We start from the raw sequence: 21,812 nt of genomic DNA on the forward strand, positions 1-21,812 counted from the left end.
TCTGAAAGACGCATACACCTCAAAAATTCCTAAGAATTCAGCCCTTTGCCCTATTTGGAATCTGGGTGCACCACCCTTGGGGCACTGCCACCCAACCCACTGTTTTGCCCCTGAAGCCCCACATAAACAAGTTGAAAGAGTGAAGAGAATGATGAACAACAACGACACTTAATTTTTTGGCACAGTTGAGAATTTTGCAGCAGGTGGGAGCCTGTCTCTGTGGCACTAGCACAGCAGCACAACCCATTTGTGGATTCAATCAATCTTTCAATAAAAATGCTCCCTCCCCATGGAGTGACCACAGGTCATTTGAGATAGCAAGATAGACCAATGAACTGCCTTGGTACTATGGAACAGCTTCAAATGTTCATTTAACTGAAGTGGAGTGAGCCGTAGCCCAAACAAATCAGCCTACTGTTCAGAATTGTTGAGATTTATCCTCACTGCATTTAAGAAAGTGCAAAACCATGGATCATGGTTACAAGAAAGAGAGAAGCAACTCAGATTCCTGGGGATGTCAATAGATTGACAGGGGTATTCCCCACTCCCCTCCTTTTGTCTCCTGTAGTGCCATGTGGATGACTTGTCCCTGCAATGGCAAAAGTTGTGAACCACCAGACATCATGTCCCACCAAATTACATTGTGGCCTAAATTACATTAGACTGCTCAACTTTGGCAGCAGAACTTAGACACCACTATAACTCATAAAAATCAGAAGAAAACAAAATAGCTCTTCAAAAGACCCCTGAACAAGTCAAGAGATTCTTTCTAAACCTTTGGAAAGAAAAACCTGTGTAATTTCAGAACTTTCCTAACCAGCTTCTCGAAAAGCTTCTCCACACAATTTATACAATGGCTTTTAGCAAGAGCTTTGGAATCGCATTGAGCTCCCAAAGATATTTGGGTATTTCTGTCTCAAAATGCTGCCTTCCAAATCCCTTTGCAAGGTCAGTTTGCATTTCAATCACACTGAATATAACACATACTTAACTAAACCATTCATGCTCAACAGCTTTTTGCATATCTTATCTTCTGGTAATCACTCAGTGCCTCAGCTGGACTGGAGAGAGTCAGAGAAGTCAATTTCAATTGCAATGCTTTTCTGAAGAACAAAGCATTCTGACTGAAACATAGTCATTTTGATTTGGAAACAAAAATATCTGTTTTTTAATTCTTGATTTTGTTTTGGTTACAAAACCTCTGAAATTGCCATTTTCGGGCACAAAACGTTTTGTACCCAAATTGAAATGCACAAGCCTAATGGAGAGGCCCTGTATTCGAAGGTAGGCTATGATGACTGCCATAATCTTCGTGAAGATTTTTGGGGCCATCACTAGGCCAAAAGGAAGCACATTGTACTGGTATATTTCTGTGCCTACTCTGAAATGTAGGAACTTTCTATGGTTGTCCTGTATCCTGATGTGGAAGTATGCGTCCTTCAAATCCAGCACTGCAATCCAACTTTCTTCGTGTAGAAGTGGGAGGATTGTTTGCAGTGTTATCATGCGGAACTTCTGCACATCGATATATAGGTTCAACCAATGTAAGTCCATTATAGGGCATATGCCCCCATCCCGCTTTGGGATCTGAAAGTAACGGGAGTAAAATCCTGCTTGACTGTGAGACCACTGCACTGGCATGATCGCCTGTTTCCTCAACAACTCCTTGACCTCTTCCTTCAGAGTCAGAGTTTCGGGAGTGTATCTTATCCCTGTAAACTCTGGCAGAGTCACGAATTCTATTGCATATCCTGTCATGACTATCCTTAGTACCCATTGATCTGATGTTATACTGTGCCATGCTTGTGCATGACTTGCCAGTTTGATGGTGACTCTGGCTGGTGTCAAGGTGATGTTTTTCCTTGCGCAGATGGTCGTTATCGTTTTGTCTTTGGGTGCAGATGGGCTCTGATTGCAGTCAAAGATACTGCTTGGCTTGTTGAATGACACTGTTGCAGTTCTGCTGACTTGGTCTATTTTTAGGAGTGTATGTCTTGCGGTTAAACTGTTGATACAGCCTCCTATAATCCTTTTGCTCACTCTGGCGGTAAGTGTACTGCCTCCTTTGGTAAGGTTGGTACCTAGAACCCGTGTATCTTTGAGCCATGAAAGACTTTGCTGTATTCTTTGACTTTTTCCACTGCTCCATTGTGGCATCTGTTTCCTCAGAAAACAGACCCTTCCTATCAAAATGAAGCTCTCCTATACACTCTTGCATATCTTGCTGCAAGGTGGTTGAATGCAGCCATGCATGTCTTCTCATCATTACTGCTGACGTTAAGGTGTGAGATTCTGATTCAGCTAAATGTTTTGAATTAGCTAGCTGTTGACGTGTTGCTGTTGTCATCCTGATGAAGGTGTTCTTGAATTTCTTCTGAAATTCAGCTGGAGTCAGGGTAGCATGTTCTTTAAAAAGACTCTCCCGCAACGAGTGTGTGTATTTAGATAAACAAGCAATGTAATTTGCAATTTTAATAGAAAGGCATGCAGTTGAATAGGTTCTTCTGCCAAGGACATCCAGCTTACGACTCTCTTTACTGGATGGAGTCATATGGCGTCTTCCACCTCTGAACAAAGATGCACAATCTATGACCAGTGAGTTTGGTGTTGGATGTTTCATAAGATATTCATTGTCTTCTTCCTGTATCCTATAGAGAGTCTCCAACAGCTTCGATGTCGGTGTGGAGGTCAGAACAACCTCCCAAGCTGATTTTGCAGCCTTGACCGGTAGCATCGGTAAGTACACTGGCTGCAGTCCTGCAGTCCTCTTCATAAAGTTATACACCAGGTCATCTAATTCAGTTGTCTTCTGCTTGAGGTCTAGGCCAAGCACTTCAACCATTTCCACTATTTGTTGATGATAGGATTTAAACTTTTCCTTTGTTAAACTGATGGTGCTGTTGACACATCTTGACTTGGTTCTGGAACATGCTCCTTGGATTCTTCTTCTTCTCCTGAGGAATCTGAGATGTAACTTTCAGCCTCGTCAGAGAAATATCTGCTCTTCAGTAGGTTGATTCGTAGTAGCATGTGTGTCCATTGTGCTGTCAGCCAAAAAAGTTGGCAGATTCCTTGCGTCCCTCCTTTCGTTGTCTGCTACTCATAAGGTTTGGGTTGTCGAGTGCTGTACCATTCGAGTAGGTGCCGATGGCAAGGGAGGGAAACTTGCCTGAATAGAGACTGTTCTAATTTGTGACCTTGGTTCTTGCAGTGTCAGTGTCTGTATAGATGTATCCCTGAAGTCCTGCTTGTCCGGTGAAACTTGTGTTCCTGTCTGCGTCAATTGTTTCCTTTGTCTTTGCCATTGTTTAAATGAAGAGTACTGACCAGTAGACACGATTATGGTATCACCTCACCCCCTATTTGGTAATAGCCCCAATACTGAGGTGGTCTTATATAGAGTTGTGCCCGATACCAAAGGTGTTTTTGGTATTGAGAGATGTTCGTCGGATTCATCATCCTCGGCATCCAGCCCATGGCTGAAGAAACCTGATGGGGTCGATGGGGTGCTTTCTCCAGACTGTAATAGCTGCACAATGTCTGGTGCCAGAGTAGTGCTTAAATCCATCACTACCGCTGCTCCGACACCGTGTTGATTATCATGGCCAATGTCATGCTCGGTGCTGTGTTGGAGGTCTTGCATGGTATCGTGATCAGTGTTGAGGGTGACTGATGTTTTCTTACTCTTTTCAGACGGGTGCCTGCTGATCTTCGATGCCGACAATGGTTTTGATGCCGACAATGGTATAGTAAGCTGAGCCTTCGACATCGATGTCATCTCTAGTGTCGATGAGAAGGAGGCTCTATGCTGATAGGGCTGCAATGTCTGCCCACCCGGCCTTGATATCGAGGACGTCAATATCGAGTGAAGCGTCGAAGGAGGCTGTTGTGGAGTCGGGGCTGGAGAGAGCGATACTGCCTGATGATGTGACTCAGTTCAATGTTGATCCAAGGTAGACACTGGTGGGCTCCTGCTTTCTTGCAACTCCGTAGGAGAGGGGATTTTATCTGAGATTTGGCTACGATGCTTCTTCTTGTGAGTCTTATGTTTTTTAGATGGTGGTGCCTCCATTGACGGCTTGCCCTTTCTTTTTGGGCTGGTCTGCACAGCAGTCAGCTTCTTAAAGGATGTCTCGTCCCTTGAGGTCGAGGCTGCCAGTCCCAATGCCAAGAGTTTAGACTGCGTTGATATTGCAGTTCTCAGTGCTGATTGCAAGGCAGACCTTGATTTTCCTGGGCAAAGTGTGTCTTCCATCAAGGTGACCTTATATCGGGCTGCCCGGTTCTTTAACGTCTGCTTAGAGAAAGCTGAGCAAATTGGGCAGGTTGCCACACTATCCCCCCACCCCCGGCACCATAAACAAAGTTGGTGCCCGTCAGTTGAAGGGAGTTTCTCCTTGCAGTTTTTGCACCTTTTAAAGGTGGTCTTCTCCCTAGGAACTTGTAAACTCATGGGAGGTATTACAGAAGTTTATACAAAAGAGTATTTAAATCCAGTCCAGGGCCGAGCCAATAAATCCTTCAGTAAACAAGTTTAAATCTATGAGTGTCTCTTATACCATTTTGCCATTCTGAGGTCAAAATCCGTTTTATCTTTAAAACTGCTAAAATTCCGAGAGTAAAGGGAAGAGTAGTCATTGTCCGTTCTGATTTCTAGCCATTAAGTAGATTTTATTGATTAATTCTGAGCAGCTCTAGTGAACTGAAGATGTGATTGCTTAGGCAGTCAGGAAAAAACTGAAAGGAGGATGCCTAACCACCACTATAAGATACTGCAAGGCACGTGCAGGAGGCGGTTGAAGGCGTCTTGAGGAGCTAACAAGTTCTACCCAAAGTTGATCTACGCAGGCACAGAATCCATAGTTAATGATTGTAGTGGAATCACTATCCAGATCGCATAATTTGTTTGTGATTATGTCATCCACCCAATTCAAGATGGTGGACACATGAGCGTTTGAGGTGCAAGTGGACTAACTTGCAACCTGCCCAACCGATCTAGACCATATTTAGTCCAGTTGGAAGGACAGTGAAAAGTAAATTGGCAGATTAGTTCTTACTAGAATAACTTGTAGAAAGGTGCATTGTCTGGGGCTCCCTGTCAGCAAAGCTAATGTTTATTTATTTATTTAACACATTTGTATACCGCCCCAACCCAAGGTCTCAGGGCGGTTCACAATCAAAGCAAAACAAACATTAAAATCAATTAAATTCTAAAAACAGTTTAAAACAAATCAATAAAGAATCCACAATTTAAAAAGTTACAAAGTTAAAAAGCTAAAAGTCTTTAGACACTTTTAAAAAGCCACTAGAGATGGGGAGACTCTTATTCCCATGGGAAGCACGTTCCAAAGTCTCGGGGCAACAACAGAGAAAGCCCGTCCCTGGGTGGCCACCAGACGACATGAAGGTAGCCACAGACGAGCCTCCCCTGATGTACGCAGTGGACGATGGGGATCATGCAGAAGAAGATGCTCTCTTAAGTACCGTGGGCCTAAGCTGTTTAGGGCTTTATAGGTTATAACCAGCACTTTGTATTTTGCCCGGAAACTTATTGGCAGCCAGTGCAACTCCTGTAATATAGGAGTAATATGGTCTCTTCAAGATGACCCGGAGACCAACCTGGTTCCGCATTTTGTACTAATTGTAGTTTCTAGACTACGTACAAAGGCAGCCCAACATAGAGCACATTGCAGTAATCAAGTCTGGAGGTTACCAGCAAGTGTACTACTGTTTTGAGATCATGAACCTCAAGAAACGGATGCAGCTGGCATATCAACCGAAGCTGACAGAAAGCGCTACTGGCCACTGCCTCAACCTGGGGAACCAGGGAAAGGTGTGGATCCAGAAGCACTCCCAGACTGCCTACCTGTTCCTTCTGAGGAAGTGTGACCCCATCTAGAACAGGTAGATCAATATAGCTTCCCGAGTGACGACCCCACACAATAAGTACCTCCGTCTTGTCTGGATTCAGTCTCAGTTTGTTATCCCTTATCCAGCCCGTTACTGCTTCCAAACAGGCATTCAGAGAGGATATGCCTTCTCCTGATGATGTTGACATGGAGAAATAGATTTGGGTGTCATTAGCATACTGATAACACCCAGCACCAAATCTCCAGATGATCTCTCCCAACAGTTTCATATAGATATTAAAAAGCATTAGACACAATATGGAGCCCTCAGGGACCCCATATAAAAGCTCAGATTTTGAAGAGCAACAGTCTCCAAGTGACACCATCTGGGATCTGCCAGAAAGGTAGGAGCAGAACCACTGCAAAGCAGTGCCTCCCACCCCCAACTCCCTCAGACGTTCCAGAAGGATACTACAGTCGATAGTATTGAAAGCCGCTGAGAGATCTATAAGGACCAACAGAGTCACACTTCTTCTGTCAAGTCCCAATTGGAGATCATCCATCAGGCCGACCAAGGCAGTCTCCACCCAATAGCCCATCCGAAAACTAGTTTGAAATGGGTCTAGATAATCAGTTTCCTCCAAGACTGTCTGGAGCTGGGAGGCCACCACCCTCTCAATCACCTTGCCCAACCATGGGAGATTGGAGACAGGCCTGTAAACTCCGAGGGATCCAAGGCAGGCTTCTTAAGAATAGATCTAATAATTGCCTCCTTTAAACAAGGAGACATCCTGCCCTCCCTCAGAGAGGTATTTATAATTGCCACCAGGCTCTCCACAACAACCCCCTTGCCAGATAGTATAAGCCACGTTGGGCAAGGATCAAGCAAACATTCCAAACAGCTTGTCCACATCCTCAGGAGTCACAAACTGAAATTGATCCAGTCTAACCACACAAGAGGAGTTGCTGGATACCTCTGCATCTGACACTGCGATAACTGTAGAGTCTAGATCTAGATCGACCCGAATACAAGAGACTTTGTCCACAAAAAAAACTCATTAAAAGCATCACAGCGGGCGACTGATGGTTCCAAATTTGGATTCAGGGGAGTAGGGGGCCCTACTAGCCCCCTCACAACCATGAATAGCTCCGCTGGACGAGAGCCTGCGGAAGCAATACAGGCAGAAAAGAAACACTTCTTTGCTGCACATATAGCCAGAGCATAGATCTTTAAATGTGCTCTATGTTGCAATCTGTCGGATTCGAGTCAAGTCTTCCTCCACTTGCGCTCCAGTTGTCTACCTTGCCACTTCAGCTCCTGCAGATCTTCCGTACACCAAGGAGCCATTTTTGAAGCGGGTCGGAGAGGATGCTTAGGAGCTATCATGTCTACTGCCCTGGTGAGCTGATTATTCCAATTCTCCACCAGGGCATCAACCGGATTGCCAGCACGGCCAACATTAAATCCTTCCAAGGCTTCTTGGAATCCTATTGGATCCAATAACCTTTTTGGACGGACCATTCTAATAGGTCCCTCACCCCTGCAAAGGTGGGATGCAACTGTGAGTCCAACCTTAACCAGATGGTGGTCCGCCCATGACAATGGGGAGATCACAGGAGTCCCCACCCATGGAACACCACCCTGAACAGAATGAAAGATCAGATCAAGAGTATGACCAGCAACATGTGTCAGTCCAGAGACCACTTGGGATAGGCCCATAGTTGCCATGGCTGCTATGAACTCCTGAGCTGCACCAGACAACCCGGTCCTGAAGTGGATATTGAAGTCCCCCAGCACCATAAGCCTGGGGGACTCCAATGCCAGACCCGAGACCAAGTCCGCGAGCTCAGTTAGGGAATCAGTTGGGCAGTGGGGTGATCGATACACCAACAGAAGTCCCAGTCTATCCCTGGTCCCCAAACGTAAATACACACATTCAATATGATCAGACACTCTGATAGGGATCCTGGTAAGGGAAAGATTATCCTTAAAGACCACAGCTACTCCACCTCCCTGCCCCCACTCCCTTACCTGCTCCTCTACAGAGTACCCTGGAGGGAGAAGCTGGGCCCCCAGCCTCCCGCAACCAAGTCTCTGTGATACACACCAGGTCAGCCCCTTCAGCCCTGATCAAATCATGGATTATTTCAGATTTATTTTGGACTGACCTGGCATTACAAAGGGACAAGGCAAGGTTCTGTGGCTTGTTGGCACTGCTCCCCAAGGTCAAAGAGCTGGCAGGGCAGCTGGAAGGGGAAAAAGCTATTAAGTTTCTGATTTCCCTTCCCCTGCAACAGCCTGCTGACCTGCCAATGTAACTTCTTCTATTCACCACCACCACTGGAATAGCCACACCTATTACATGCCTAATTGCCTATGATTCTTACTTTTATTAAAATAATATATTATAAAGTATGAATTCTTGTTATTAAATTATAAATATTACTGTATACTCACCTTTCCTGTATAATGGCTTGCAATCAGTTTACAGAGGGCTGATTTACCAGATAATTGACATCCAACTACTATAACTTTACAAGGTGGAAGGGGCATGGGTGGTAGTAGGTAGGGCCGAGGATTCAGCATAAATGCTTTTAGTGCTTCCTCTGTTGAAAGAATGTACATCTTACCTAAGAAGCTAAAAAGGAAAGAAAACCATGCAATAAGTTTAGAATAGTAAAACTCCCATCAAGGCACACATACAACATTGGTATCCTGTGCCAATTTGCTTTTGGGTCAGATTTAAAGTGCTGCTATTGACTTTCAAAGTCCTACATGGCTTGGGACTGGGGTAACTGTCAGATTGCATTCACCCATATGATTCTGCCAGGGCCCTTAGATCATCATCTCAGGCCCTGATTTTAGCCTTACCACTGAAGCAGATCTGATTGGCAGGGACCAGAGACAGGGCCTTCTCAGAAGTGGCTTCCAGCATTGGAATACCCTCCCAGAGGTGCTTCATCTGTCTCCCTGATTAATTTTAAAAATAATTTGGAAACCACAGGTTACTCACCTGTAACATTGGTTCTTCTAGTGGTCATATGTACTTCTACACATATGGGCTATGCACCTGCGCAGAGACCTTGTCAGAATCTAACAAGCTCAATTTCTCCTGCTTTGGGTGGGAACCCTGCCCCCAGCCGCTATATGTGGCTACGCCACTCCTCGTCCCCTCAGTCACATAGTCCAGCTTCAGCAAACCCTGCGGGGAGGACAGTAGAGTGTGTAGAAGGACAGATGACATCTAGAAGAACCAATGTTACAGGTGAGTAAACTGTAGTTCTTCGACTTGGTCTCTGTCTTCTACACATATGGGCACATAACAAGCAAGTACCCAAGGAGGAGAGAAGAAACAGAGGCAACATGTAATCTGCCAGAAAGATTTATTTCAGAACAAGCAAATTAAACTGAAAATAGATTGCAGGACACTCCTGCCAAATACAGCATCATTTCTTGCTCTAACATCAATAGCATAATACTGAATAAACTAATGGGGCGAAGCCCACGTAGCTGCCTCACATATAGTGTCCAATGGGACTGCACGATCAAAGGCCACAGAGGCTGCCACGGACCTAACAGAGTGTGCCTTCACAGTAGCAGGCAACTGCTTACGGGCCAATTTATAACACAGTTCAATAGTGGAGACGATCCACCTGGACATGGATTGGACTGAGACTTGGAGCCCTTTACGTGGCCCATCGTATAGTACAAACCAGGAGGGAGACTTCCTCCACTCAGCACATCTCTGAACACAGAAGGACAAGGCCCTTCGAACGTCTAAATGGTGTAGCTTTCTCTCTGCATCAGATGAAGGATTTGGAAAGAACACAGGCAAAGTGAGTGGGGATGAGTGGTGAAACATGGACACTATCTTTGGTAGGAACTTGACAACTGTCCTGAATACAACCTTGTCTTTATGGAACTACAGGTACGGTTGGTCAGACCTCAGGGCCCTCACCTCACTTACCCTCCTGGCAGAGGTAATGGCCACCAAAAAGGAAACCTTCCAGGTCAAGAGACATGGGTCAGTAGAAGCCAAAGGCTCAAAGGGTGGCCGCAAAAGACCAGCCAACACCATGGACAAGTCCCAGGCTGGCGACATGACCGGATCGTCTGGGAACATTATTTATTTATTTATTTATTTATTAAAACATTTTTATACCGCCCAAAACTTACGTCTCTGGGCGGTTTACACCAGAATAAAAACAAAGTAAAACATTCGTTAAGACAGAAATGGTGGGGGGGCGGGGCGGGGACACACACATTACAACAATTTAAAAATTTTAAAATAATATTTTAAAACAGCATTAAAACCATTAAAACAACATTAATTAAAAGCCTGGGTGAAGAAATGTGTTTTAAAAGACTTTTAAAAAGCTGTCAGAGATGGGGAGGCTCTTATTTCACTAGGAAGCGTATTCCAAAGCCTCGGGGCAGCAGCGGAGAAGGCCCGTACCTGAGTGGCCACCAGACGAGCCAGTGGCAGCTGCAGATGGACCTCTCCAGCAGATCTCAGTGAGCGATGGGGTTCATGATGAAGAAGGCGTTCCCTTAAATACCCAGGGCCCAAACTGTTTAGGGCTTTATAGGTTATAACCAGCACCTTGTACTTTGCCCGGAAACATATCGGCAGCCAGTGTAGCTCCTTCAATACAGGAGTTATATGGTCTCTCCGAGATGACCCAGAGACCAGCCTGGCTGCCGCATTCTGGACCAGTTGTAGTTTCTGGACTATGTACAAGGGCAGCCCAACAGAAAGCACATTACAGTAATCCAGTCTGGAGGTTACCAGCAGATGTACCACTGTTTTGAGGTAATTCATTCACCTCAAGAAATGGACGCAGCTGGGGTATCAGCCAAAGCTGATAGAAGGCACTTCTGGCCACTGCCTCAACCTGGGACACCAGGGAGAGGCTCAGATCCAGAAGCACCCCTAGATTGCGTACCTGTTCCTTCTGGGGAAGTGTGACCCCATCCAGAACAGGCAGATCAAAATCATCTCTCGGGTTCCGACCCTGCACAATGAGTACCTCCGTCTTAGCCTGATTCAGTCTCAGTTTGTTATCCCTCATCCAGCCCATCACCGACTCCAGGCAGGCATTTAGGGAGGTTATGCCCTCTCCCGATGATGCTGACATGGAGAAATAGATTTGGGTCTCATCAGCATACTTGTAGTACCCTGCACCAAATCTCCTGATCATCTCTCCCAGCGGTTTCATGTAGATATTAAACAACATTGGAGACAATATGGAGTCCTGGGGAACATCATACAAAAGTTCAGATTTTGAAAAACAGCAGTCTCCAAGTGAAACCATCTGGAACCTGCCCGAGAGGTAGGAGCGGAACCACTGCAAAGCAGTGCCTCCAACTCCCAACCCCCTCAGACGCTCCAGAAGGATACTTTGGTCGATTGTATCGAAAGCTGCCGAGAGGTCCAGAAGGACCAACAGAGTCACACTTCCTCTGTCAAATGCCAATTGGAGATCATCCATCAGGCTGACCAAGGCAGTCTCCACCCCATAGTCAGCCCTAAAGCCAGTTTGAAATGGGTCAAGATAATCAATTTCATCCAAGACTGTCTGGAGCTCGGAGGCCACCACCCTCTCAATTACCTTGCCCAGCCATGGAAGGTTGGAGACAGGCCTGTAGTTGTTCAAGTCCGAGGGATCCAGGGTAGGCTTCTTCAGAAGCAGTCTAATAATTGCCTCCTTAAGACAAGGAGGCATCCTACCTTCCCTCAGAGACGCATTTATAATCTCTGCCAGGCCTTCTACAACAACTCCCCTGCCAGACAAGGGTCAAGAGAACAGGTGGTAGGCTGCACCATTCCAATCAGCTTGTCCACATCCTCAGGAGTCACAAACTGGAACCGATCCAACCTAATCACACAAGAGGAGTCACTGGACACCTTCACATCAGACACCGAGGTAACTGTGGAGACGGAGTCTAAGTTGGCCCAAATACGAGAGATTTTTTCCACAAAGAATTCATTAAACACATCACAGCGGGTAATCGATGGCTCCAGATTCTGATTCAAGGGAGGAGAGGCACTCACTAGCCCTCTCACAACCCTGAACAATTCTGCCGGACGTAAACTTGCGGATGCAATACGGGCAGAAAAGAATCGCTTCTTTGCCGCACGTATCGCCTGAGCATAGGTCTTCAAATGAGCTCTATGTTGCAATCTGTCGGATTCAAGCTGAGTCTTTCTCCACTTGTGCTCCAGTCGTCTACCTCGCCGCTTCAGCCCCCGTAGTTCTTCCGTATACCAAGGGGCCAGTTTTGAAGCAGGTCGGAGAGGACGCTTAGAAGCAATCATGTCTACTGCCCCAGTGAGTTTGCTGTTCCAATTTTCCACCAGGGCATCAACATGATCACCAGCAGAGCCAACACTAAATCCCTCCAAGGCTTCTTGAAATCCTATTGGATCCAATAACCTTCTTGGGCAGATCATCCTAATAGGTCGCTCGCCCCTGCAAAGGTGGGGTGTGACTGTGAGTCCAACCTTAACAAGATGGTGGTCCGTCCATGACAATGGGGAAATCACAGGATTCCCCACCCACGGAACACCACCCTGATCAGAGTGAAAGACCAAATCAAGCGTGTGACCAGCAATGTGCATCAGCCCCGAGACCACTTGGGATAGGCCCATAGTCGCCATGGCCGCTATGAACTCCTGAGCCGCCCCAGACAAATTGGTCCCAAAGTGAACACTGAAGTCCCCCAGCACCACAAGCCTGGGGGACTCCAATACCAAGTCCGAGACCAAGTCCGTCAGCTCAGTTAGGGACGCTGTTGAGCAGCGGGGCGATCAGTACACCAACAGAAGTCCCACTCTATCCCTGGTCCCCAAACTTAAGTACACACATTCGATATGGTCCAACACTCTAACAGGGATCCTGGTAAGGGAAAGGTTATTCTTATAGACCACAGCCACTCCACCTCCCCGCCCACGGTCCCTCACCCGCTCCTCAACAGAGTAGCCTGGAGGAAGAAGCCGGGACCACACTGGGCCCCCAGCCAGGTCTCTGTAATACATACCAGGTCGGCACCTTCATCCAGAATCAAATCATGGATGGTTTCTGATTTGTTCTGGACTGACCTGGCATTACAGAGGAGCAAGGTGAGGTTCCAAGGATGATCAGCACTGCTCCCCAAGGTCAAAGAGCTGGCAGTACATCCGGAAGGGGAAACAGCTATTAGATTTCCAAGTCCCCTTCCCCTGTAACGGCCCGCTGACCTGCCAACGTTCCTTCTTCTGTTCCACACCACGACCGGAATGGCCGCCCCACAGTCAGCGGACACGCCCCCGTCTCCCCATCTCCAGTTAAGCCTAGACACATTCTAAGAATGTCTCATCCAGGACAAATTAAAACAGAAGCTCCACTATTAAATGCCCCCCCCATACAAATGCCTAGGCCAAGAGACCTGGCCCTCGCCCTCACTGTCCCCCAAAGTGGCTCCCCCAAAAGGGCGACCCCTTTGGTGTCTCCCCTTCGGTAGCGACCCTGCCAGTGGCGGGCCCACTGCCACTGGCAGAAGCCTATATAGCCCTGAGCAGGCAACTCTAGGCAGCTGGAATGCAGGAAACTGCCAAGTCACCCTCCTCCCCGGCCCCAATCCTGCAAGGCCTCACCTCAGCACAGCAACCAGTCCTGTGGGGCAGATAATAGACAGGGGGGCAGCAGGACAAGCAGGACAAGCAGGACAAGCAAACAGGCAGGCACCCACAGGCACCTCACCCACAGGCAGGCACCACAGGCACCTCACACCATGGGGTCTACCTGGGAGCAGATGTTGTCTTTCCTGCAAACATGTGTATCAAACCCTTCAGAAAACTTTTAACAACCGAAAATTTAAACCAAGAAGTCCAGTCTGATGGGGAACAGGCCACAATGGCTGCCAAATACACCTTAAGGGATGAAAGCTTTAAACCAGACTCCTTCAATGACAAGAGATAATTACAAATATCCTATACAGAAGGATTAAAGGCATCAAACCCATGCAGGGCAGCAAAGGACATGAAACAAGTCCATTTATGGTCATAGGACCTCCACGTGGATTGTTTCTGAGCAGCTACCAACACCTCCTGCAGTCTCAACAGGAAGTTGCCAGAACCAGCCATGAAGTCAAGTAGAGGAATCGAATGTCTGGGTGCAACACTTGTCCCTGCTCCTGGGACAACAGGTCTGGCAGGACAGGAAGACGCTTGCCTCAGATGAAGCATATGCCGGCTCCTCAGTCACGACCAATTCGAAAGACTCAGCTGCTACAGGTGAATTAGAGCGTCTCAATACCGATGATTTCTACGCCGGACGATCTGAGGTCATCTTAGTCTTCTTAGGTGCTGGAGCTTCCGATACTGGGACATCTTCAGCTTTTGGGGAATCAGAGACAGATGCTGACCAGCTGGCAGTTGTCTATGTAGTTTAAGTTTCTTCTTCTTAACCTTCGATGCCGATCCCGATGAGTTCAGGGAGGCCTTCAGTACCATAGGGGGCTGATACAAAGGGAGCTCCTCTGAGTGTGCCCTTTCACTCGAATCCATCAAAGGCCGAGCGTTCAAGAGCATCGATACCGGTACCGGGGTCTGATCTTCGGTCTCCACAGTAGCAGACACTGCATGGTCCGACGGTATTGATGCAGCCATTCTCAATGACTGTTTCCAAGACAAGCCTTCTGAAGAACAGAGAGCCAGATCCCACAGGGCTGCGCGCAAGCAAGAAACCCTATTTCTGTGAGCCTGTTTCGTAAACTTCTGGCTAAGCTGTTGCTAAGCTGAAGACTCCACGATATTAACTGAAGCATGGACAAAAAAAGACTGAGGGGATAAGGAGTGGCGCAGCCGCATATGGTGGCTGGGGGCGGGGTTCCCACCCAAAGCAGGAAAAATCGAGCTTGTTAGATTCTGATGAGGTATCTGCACAGGTGCATAGCCCATATATGTAGGAGGCCACGATGAAGAAACCTTTTAAAAGAAGCTTTTAAAAAAATGGTTGCAACTGGATTGTTCATTTTTAATCAGTTTTTAGTCCTGACTTCTATTTTATCTTGTTTGCTGCTTTTGTTTTTGTTTTTATAATAAATATTTATTGCTTTTATTGTGTTTCACTGTAAGCTGCCCCAAGCAGCAGTGTGCTGGAGAGGTGGAAATAATGGGATATAAACCTTTCAAACAAATACTGGATTTCGGCCTACCTGACTGCTAAGTCTGGTGATCCCATTACAATTTCACCATCTTTTAAAGCCACAGGACATGCTCGTCCCCATCTGCTGCGACGCCATCTGTATCTAGGTGCTACAAGTTTATAGGATGCAATGATCCGAAAAAGTTCATCCTGATTGCCAAAGCAACAATAAAAGCATGTGTAAGTTGTGTTACATTTTTAAAATGTGACCAGAACATTTACTTTTACATGTCTTCAAAAACTGTTGCACTGACTTTACATATTAACAACATAAATTGTTGTAGCTTTCCATATGGCATTATATGATGATGGTAGGGGTTAGAAGATTGATTAAAGGCCAAGGAGAACTTTTTGACAGTTTTAATAGGGCCATTTGCTTTAGACAGGAGGCAAATAAATGGAATGAAATTTGAAAGAGATAATAAACAGTGCTGAGCTGACAAGTCAGGATCAACTGCATCATCCACACAGTTGTGTGTTTGGATCTGCTAATTGTGAAAAACTAATTCATTGCATCTGTATCAGTAATACCAAAACTCCTCTTACATGATCACATACTGCAGACAGTTATAATACATTTGAATACTGGGCTTACATTTTCTACTCCATCAAACATTTCTTCCTCTGCACTTTGTAATCTGGTGATAAGGGCTCCATTTCGTATGCCCATGGACTGAAGACGGATTATTACTGACTAAACAAAGAACAGAAGTTAGAATAAGCTGCCGTTAAACATTTAGTTAATATCATTTGTGTGCTATGAAATATAAAAACCACAGGAATTTGGAAATTTACTTCAGTGCTGCAAAATAACCAATTGATGTAAAAAACTGGTCTAATAAAAGACACTAGCTGTAATCTGGATTCCTAAAAAAACCAGGTTGCTTACCTGTAACAGATCTGGTAGTGATCCAATGACATTAATAAATAATGGGTTCTGTGCCTGTGCAGACCACTTTGGGCAAAACTTGTTTTTGTATGGAACTCTGGATCCAAATGCATTACCACCTTTTTTGTTAGTGTATGGCTCGTCCATGCGCAGTGCAAGGAGTTCACTCACTCGCTTTACATTTGTTATTGCCACTAGGAAAATTGTTTTCATGTTACTAATCTCAAGGAAGTGGATGCCATTGGTTTGAAAGGCTTTTCCATCAATGTGCAGAGCACCAGCGACAGACTCCATTTGTCCACAGACTGTTGCACTGGAAGATACATATTATTTATTCCCTTCATGAATTTCTTGCATTTTGAGTGGGAGAAAACAGTTTTCCCATCCCAGCCATTATGGTATGCTGAAATTATAGCCAAATACACTTTAATTGACACATTTGCCAGTCCATTTGTTTTTAGAGATGTGAGGTAAAGCAGTACTTGCCTTAACATTGCTTTTGGGGCTTAAAGTGTTTTATTTTAGCATGTTCACAAAATCTCTTCCATTTGGCTTCAATCCATCTTTCTGATTGAAGCTTTCCTGTTATTAAGTAGGATCTTCCTTAGTAACATATCCTCCACACCGTGAGTTTCAGTGTCTGTAGATTGGATGCAGCAGTTTCCCCTTCTCCTGACTTATTTGGTCAGGACGCTGAGGGAGTTTGCTGTGGTTCCGGCCAGATGGTTTGAGTAGCTGCGGAAACCATGGCTGTCTTGGCCACCAGGGGGTTATTAGAATGCCCTTAGTCTTCTCCTGTAGCATCTTGGCAACCACTCTGTTCAGCAATGGATACAGTGGGTACAAATAAAATATACTCTTGAGTCCATTGGTACTGGAAAGCATCGCCCTTTGAACATTACCCCAGTCCCGTCCTTTAGCAATATTGTCTGCATTTCTTGTTTTCTTGTGTAGCAAAGAGATCCACCAGAGTGTGAATAGTGAAGGGAAGAGGGAACATCTTGGGCTGGCAGTGACTGTGTTTTTGCTTCTGCCCCACCTTTCTTCAGGTGTGTACAATCTATGGGGCTGACTCTGCTGCTTTGAAGCTCAGGCTGAGCCAGGGCCTGAAGAAGGGAAGAGGGAACATCTTGGGCTGGCAGTGACTGTGTTTTTGCTTCTGCCCCACCTTTCTTCAGGTGTGTACAATCTATGGGGCTGACTCTGCTGCTTTGAAGCTCAGGCTGAGCCAGGGGCGTGAGCCTCTTGGCATGAGCCGAAGGGCGAGAGCACAAGAGCTCTCGTCCTTGTGGCTCTCAGCCATGGGGCGAGCTGCCTGGGGCCCTGAAGACCTTTTCCTTCTGCCCTGAAGATCTGTCTTCCCACAATTAAGAAGCTAGCAGGAGATCACGCAAGTCTGGTCCTGGTTTTTTATTAAGCCAAGAAGCCGTGGTGGGTTAGTCTGGGGAGATGTGCCTGGGAGAGCAAAAAAGTGGGTCTGGAGAGGGGGCAGCAATATCACGGGTAGCGGGCAGAGGGAGGTATGGTGGTGGGAGTTCGGCAGGCCGTTACAGGGGAAATCGGTCCAGGCAATTGAGGCCTGTTCCTTTTTCCGGCCCTTCTCCCAACCCTCTGACCCTAGGGAGCTCTGGGAACACTCCTTCGAGGATTAGGGTGCTGCTGCTGAATGCCATGTCAGTTAACGCAAAAACATCTCTTATCCATGATCTGATTGTGGATGAGCGTGCTGACCTGGTATGCGTGACGGAGACCTGGTTGGATGCGCTGGGCGGGGTTGGTCTCTCTCAGCTTTGTCCTCCAGGTTTCCAGATCGTGCAGCAGCCCCGCCTCGAGGGTCGGGGAGGAGGCGTTGCAGTCATCTTTCGAGAGACTCTCCCCGTTTCCAGGTGCCTGGTCAGGCAATCTCAGAATTTTGAGTGTTTGTCCTTGAGGGTGGGCCTCCGAGATAGGCTGGGGATTCTGCTGGTGTACCGACCACCCCGCTGCACTTCAGTCTCCCTACCTGAGCTGGCGGGGGTGGTCTCGGAGGTGGTCTCTCCGGCTTGGTGGAGCCCGTTCGGCTCCTTGGTTTTCCTCGGAGCTTAGGGCGATGAAGCAACTCGGACGACGGCTGGAGTGACGCTGGAGGAAGAGTCGTCACGAATCCGACCGAACATGGGCTAGAGTCCATTTTAGGGACTACTCCGTGGCGGTGGGGGCGGCGAAGAAATGCTTTTTCTCCACCTCCATTGCGTCTGCTCAGTGTAGACAAACAGAGCTGTTTCGTGTGGTGAAAACCTTGCTCCACACATCCTCCCAGACAATGGGGGAGGAGCCATCTACAGCTCTTTGTGATCGGTTTGCCTGTCGCTTTGCAGATAAAGTCGCTTGCATCCGTGCTGACCTGGACTCCAGAGTTTTGGCAGTTCTGGCAGACGTGCCTTTGGTACCATCTGGTCTCGTTGTGTTGGATTCTTTTTGGTTGGTGCGGCCTGAGGATGTGGACAAGATCCTGGGCAGTGTGCGGGCGACTTCGTGCGCTCTTGACCCTTGCCCTTCATGGCTAATAAAAGCTGCCAGGGAGGGGACAGGCAGATGGCTGGAGGTGATTGTTAATGCTTCATTAAGGGAGGGCAGGATGCCATCGTGCCTTAAGGAGGCGGTGGTAAGACCTCTATTAAAAAAGCCCTCCCTTGATCCCTCCAACCTGGACAACTATAGACCTGTGTCTAACCTCCCCTTCTTGGGCAAGGTGATGGAGCGTGTGGTGGCGTCCCAGCTGCAGAGGGTCTTGGATGATACGGATTATCTGGACCCTTTTCAATCTGGCTTCCGCCCCGGGTATGGGACTGAGACTGCCTTGGTCGCTCTAGTGGATGACTTACGCCGGGAACTAGACAGGGGGAGTGTGTCCCTGTTGGTTCTGCTGGACCTCTCGGCGGCGTTCGATACCATTGACCATGGTATCCTTCTGGGCCGCCTCTCGAGTATGGGAATCGGAGGCACTGCGTTGCAATGGTTTCGGTCCTTTCTTGAGGGGAGGGTTCAGAAGGTGGTGCTGGGGGACTACTGCTCGGCCCCGTGGCCGTTGGCCTGTGGGGTCCCGCAGGGATCAGTCTTGTCCCCTATGCTGTTTAACATCTACATGAAGCTGCTGGGAGAGGTCATCCGGAGATTTGGACTGAGTTGTCAGCAATATGCGGATGACACTCAGCTCTATCTCTCCTTGTCATCTGATCCTAGAGAGGCGGTGGATGTCCTTAATCGGGGGCTGGAGGCCGTGATGGGTTGGATGTGGGCTAACAAACTGAAATTGAATCCGGATAAGACGGAGGTACTGTTGGTCAGTAGGAGAGCCAATCGGGATGAGGAGATTTTACCGGTTCTGGATGGGGTTGCACTCCCCTTGAAGGAGCAAGTACGCAGCTTGGGGGTACTACTGGATCCGGCTCTGCTTTTGGAAGCTCAGGTGGAGGCGGTGGCCAGGGGTGCCTTTGCACGGCTTCGGCTGGTGCGCCAGCTGCGTCCCTTTCTCTAGAAGGCAGATCTGGCCACGGTTACCCACGCCTTAGTCACGTCGCGGCTGGATTACTGTAACGCGCTCTACGTGGGGCTGCCCTTGAAGAATATCCGGAAACTGCAGCTAGTGCAAAACGCGGCAGTGAGGGTTTTATCCGGAGCTGCCCGTTGGGAACATATCACCCCCATTTTGAAAGAGCTGCACTGGCTGCCAGTTCGTTTCCGGGTCCAATTCAAGGTGCTGGTTTTGACCTTTAAAGCCCTAAACAGTTTGGGCCCGGGGTATTTGAGGGACCGCCTGCTCACAAGGGTTGCTGCCCGCTTGACGAGGACATCTGAGGGGGCCCTGCTCCAGGTGCCGACAATGAGGGAGGCCCGGCTGTCGTGCACTCGGGACAGGGCCTTCTCTGTTGCTGCCCCCAGACTCTGGAATGCTCTCCCAGTGGCCATTCGTTCCTCGGACTCCATCACGGCTTTTAGAAAGCTTTTAAAGACTTGGCTTTTTACCCAGGCTTTTACATGATCATTTTCTACTGCGGCTTCTCTGTGTTTTTATTTGTTGTATTGTTTTTATGCCTGTTTTTATATGTTTTTATACTTTTAACATGATGTTTTTATTGTCTTTTTATTGTATGTTTTTAACTTTTGTAAACCGCCTTGGGGTTATCTTTTTAACGAAAGGAGGTATATAAATGCAAAAACAAAATAAATAAATAAATAAAAATAGTTCTATCAGTAGACATGGGTTCATTTCCCATTTGTGTTGTTGTAACAGTATCTGTGATCTGCTCAACGTATCTGCCAATATGTTGTCTTCGCATCTTATGTGGATGGCTACGATGTCTATCATTTGTTCAATGCACCAATTCCACACCTGTAGGCTGAGCTGGCATAGTGTTTGTGACACAGTCCCGCCTTGGTTGTTTATATATTTAATTGCAGTGGTGTTGTCCATCTGTATTTGCACTATTTGGTTTGTAATGGCTCTTAGGAATGACTTCAGCGCCCTGTAAGCCACAAAGAGCTCTAAAAAGTTTATATCTAACAGCCTTTCCTGAGCCAAGGCCCTGTATACTTAAATCTGACAGATGTCCCACCCCCCCAGCCCAACATGGAGGCATCTGTTGTTAAGGTCACTGGGGGGAACCGGTGTCTTGAATGGCATTGTCGCAAATCTGTCAAGCTAGCCAGATGGAGCGTAAAACAGGCAGGCAGAAGTATAACAGCAAAGTCTTACAGGAAGGAATTCTCCAAACCAGGGCCAGTCCGAGTCAATCCAATCAGAGTCCAAAGCGAAATCCACGGGCAAGATCAACACAGTCCAGGGTCCAAACACGGTCAAGGCAATACATAAACACAGCTGATTAGCTCACAGGAAATTGATGTTGCTATCAGCAGGGAAGATGTGGTACAGTCATCTTAAATAGGCTGACCCCCAGTGCTGTTAATTAAGAGTTCCTGAGTCAGCAGCTTTGCCTGTTGTTCTACACATGCAGCTCCTTAACTCTTGCTGTCCGACGTCTCTCCACAGCTGAACGCTTAACTCTTGGACCGACGCCTCTCCACAGCTGAGACTGGTTGCACCTCCTCCACAAGAGCTGCCTCACCCGGGTCCAACTCATCTTTGACTCCCCATGCGTCAGACCCACTCTCCTTTGCAACTTCTGGTCCTTGCCCTCCCTCCTGTGCTGTCAGCTCCGTCCCCTCCTCCAACTCCTCCTCGGAGTCTTCCAGAATATCTTGTTTTGTGGATCAATATTGGGGCGGAATTCCATCATGTACCACAACTGCATTTTCCTTAACAGTAGTTTCACGTAACGTACCTTTGGCATACAGGAAGCCATTAGGCCCATTAGCACCTGAATTGCTTTCACCTGTTGTTGTGGTCTTGTATGAAATGTCTCCACCATCTGGACTATCCTTTCGAACTTGTCCTCTCAGAGATGAGCTCTGTTTTTCCATGTCCAGCACTGCCCCAACGTACTGAAGACACTTGGCAGGCTCTAGATGTGACTTTTCCCAATTGATCTGAACCCCTAAGTCACTCAATAGATTTGTTACACACTGTGCTTGTGACAATAACTGTTGTCTTGTTTTTGCAGTCTGCAGCCAGCCGTCCAGTTATGGAAAGATGGAGAGGCCCTGGGTCCGAAGGTAGGCTATGATCACTGCCATACATTTTGTAAACATCCTAGGGGCTGTTGCCAGGCTGAAGGGTAGTACATTGTATTGATGTATTTGTTTGCCCACTGTGAAGCGTAAGTATTTTCTGTGGTTCTCCTGTATGCTGAAATGAAAATATGTGTCCTTCAAATCCAACGTTGCGATACACAACTCTTCGTGTAGAACTGGAAGGATTGTTTGCAGCATTATCATGCGAAATATTT

The 21,812-nt window shown here is 47.2% G+C and overlaps 1 protein-coding gene and 1 long non-coding RNA gene across 6 annotated transcripts in view; one reads left to right on the forward strand and one right to left on the reverse strand.

Moving 5' to 3' along the window:
• The window catches only part of AK9 (adenylate kinase 9), a 218,116-nt gene that overhangs the window by 151,209 nt on the left and 45,095 nt on the right, over positions 1 to 21,812 (reverse strand). For all 5 annotated transcript variants that reach the window (XM_053299533.1, XM_053299458.1, XM_053299383.1 and 2 more), the window contains 3 exons: positions 15,634 to 15,732; positions 15,049 to 15,188; positions 8,308 to 8,488 (listed from right to left, as the gene is read on the reverse strand). In XM_053299533.1, the coding sequence (XP_053155508.1) occupies positions 8,308 to 8,488; positions 15,049 to 15,188; positions 15,634 to 15,732 (420 nt within the window). The remainder of the gene's footprint in view (positions 1 to 8,307; positions 8,489 to 15,048; positions 15,189 to 15,633; positions 15,733 to 21,812) is intronic.
• On the forward strand, positions 2,666 to 21,058 carry LOC128346711 (uncharacterized). The gene is made up of 4 exons (XR_008317157.1): positions 2,666 to 2,736; positions 3,694 to 3,953; positions 16,977 to 17,105; positions 20,957 to 21,058. It is a non-coding gene; the product is annotated as an uncharacterized LOC128346711 (long non-coding RNA).

The sequence above is a fragment of the Hemicordylus capensis genome, chromosome 1 (genome assembly GCF_027244095.1).
Source record: "Hemicordylus capensis ecotype Gifberg chromosome 1, rHemCap1.1.pri, whole genome shotgun sequence".
NCBI classification, from domain to species: Eukaryota; Metazoa; Chordata; class Lepidosauria; order Squamata; family Cordylidae; genus Hemicordylus; species Hemicordylus capensis.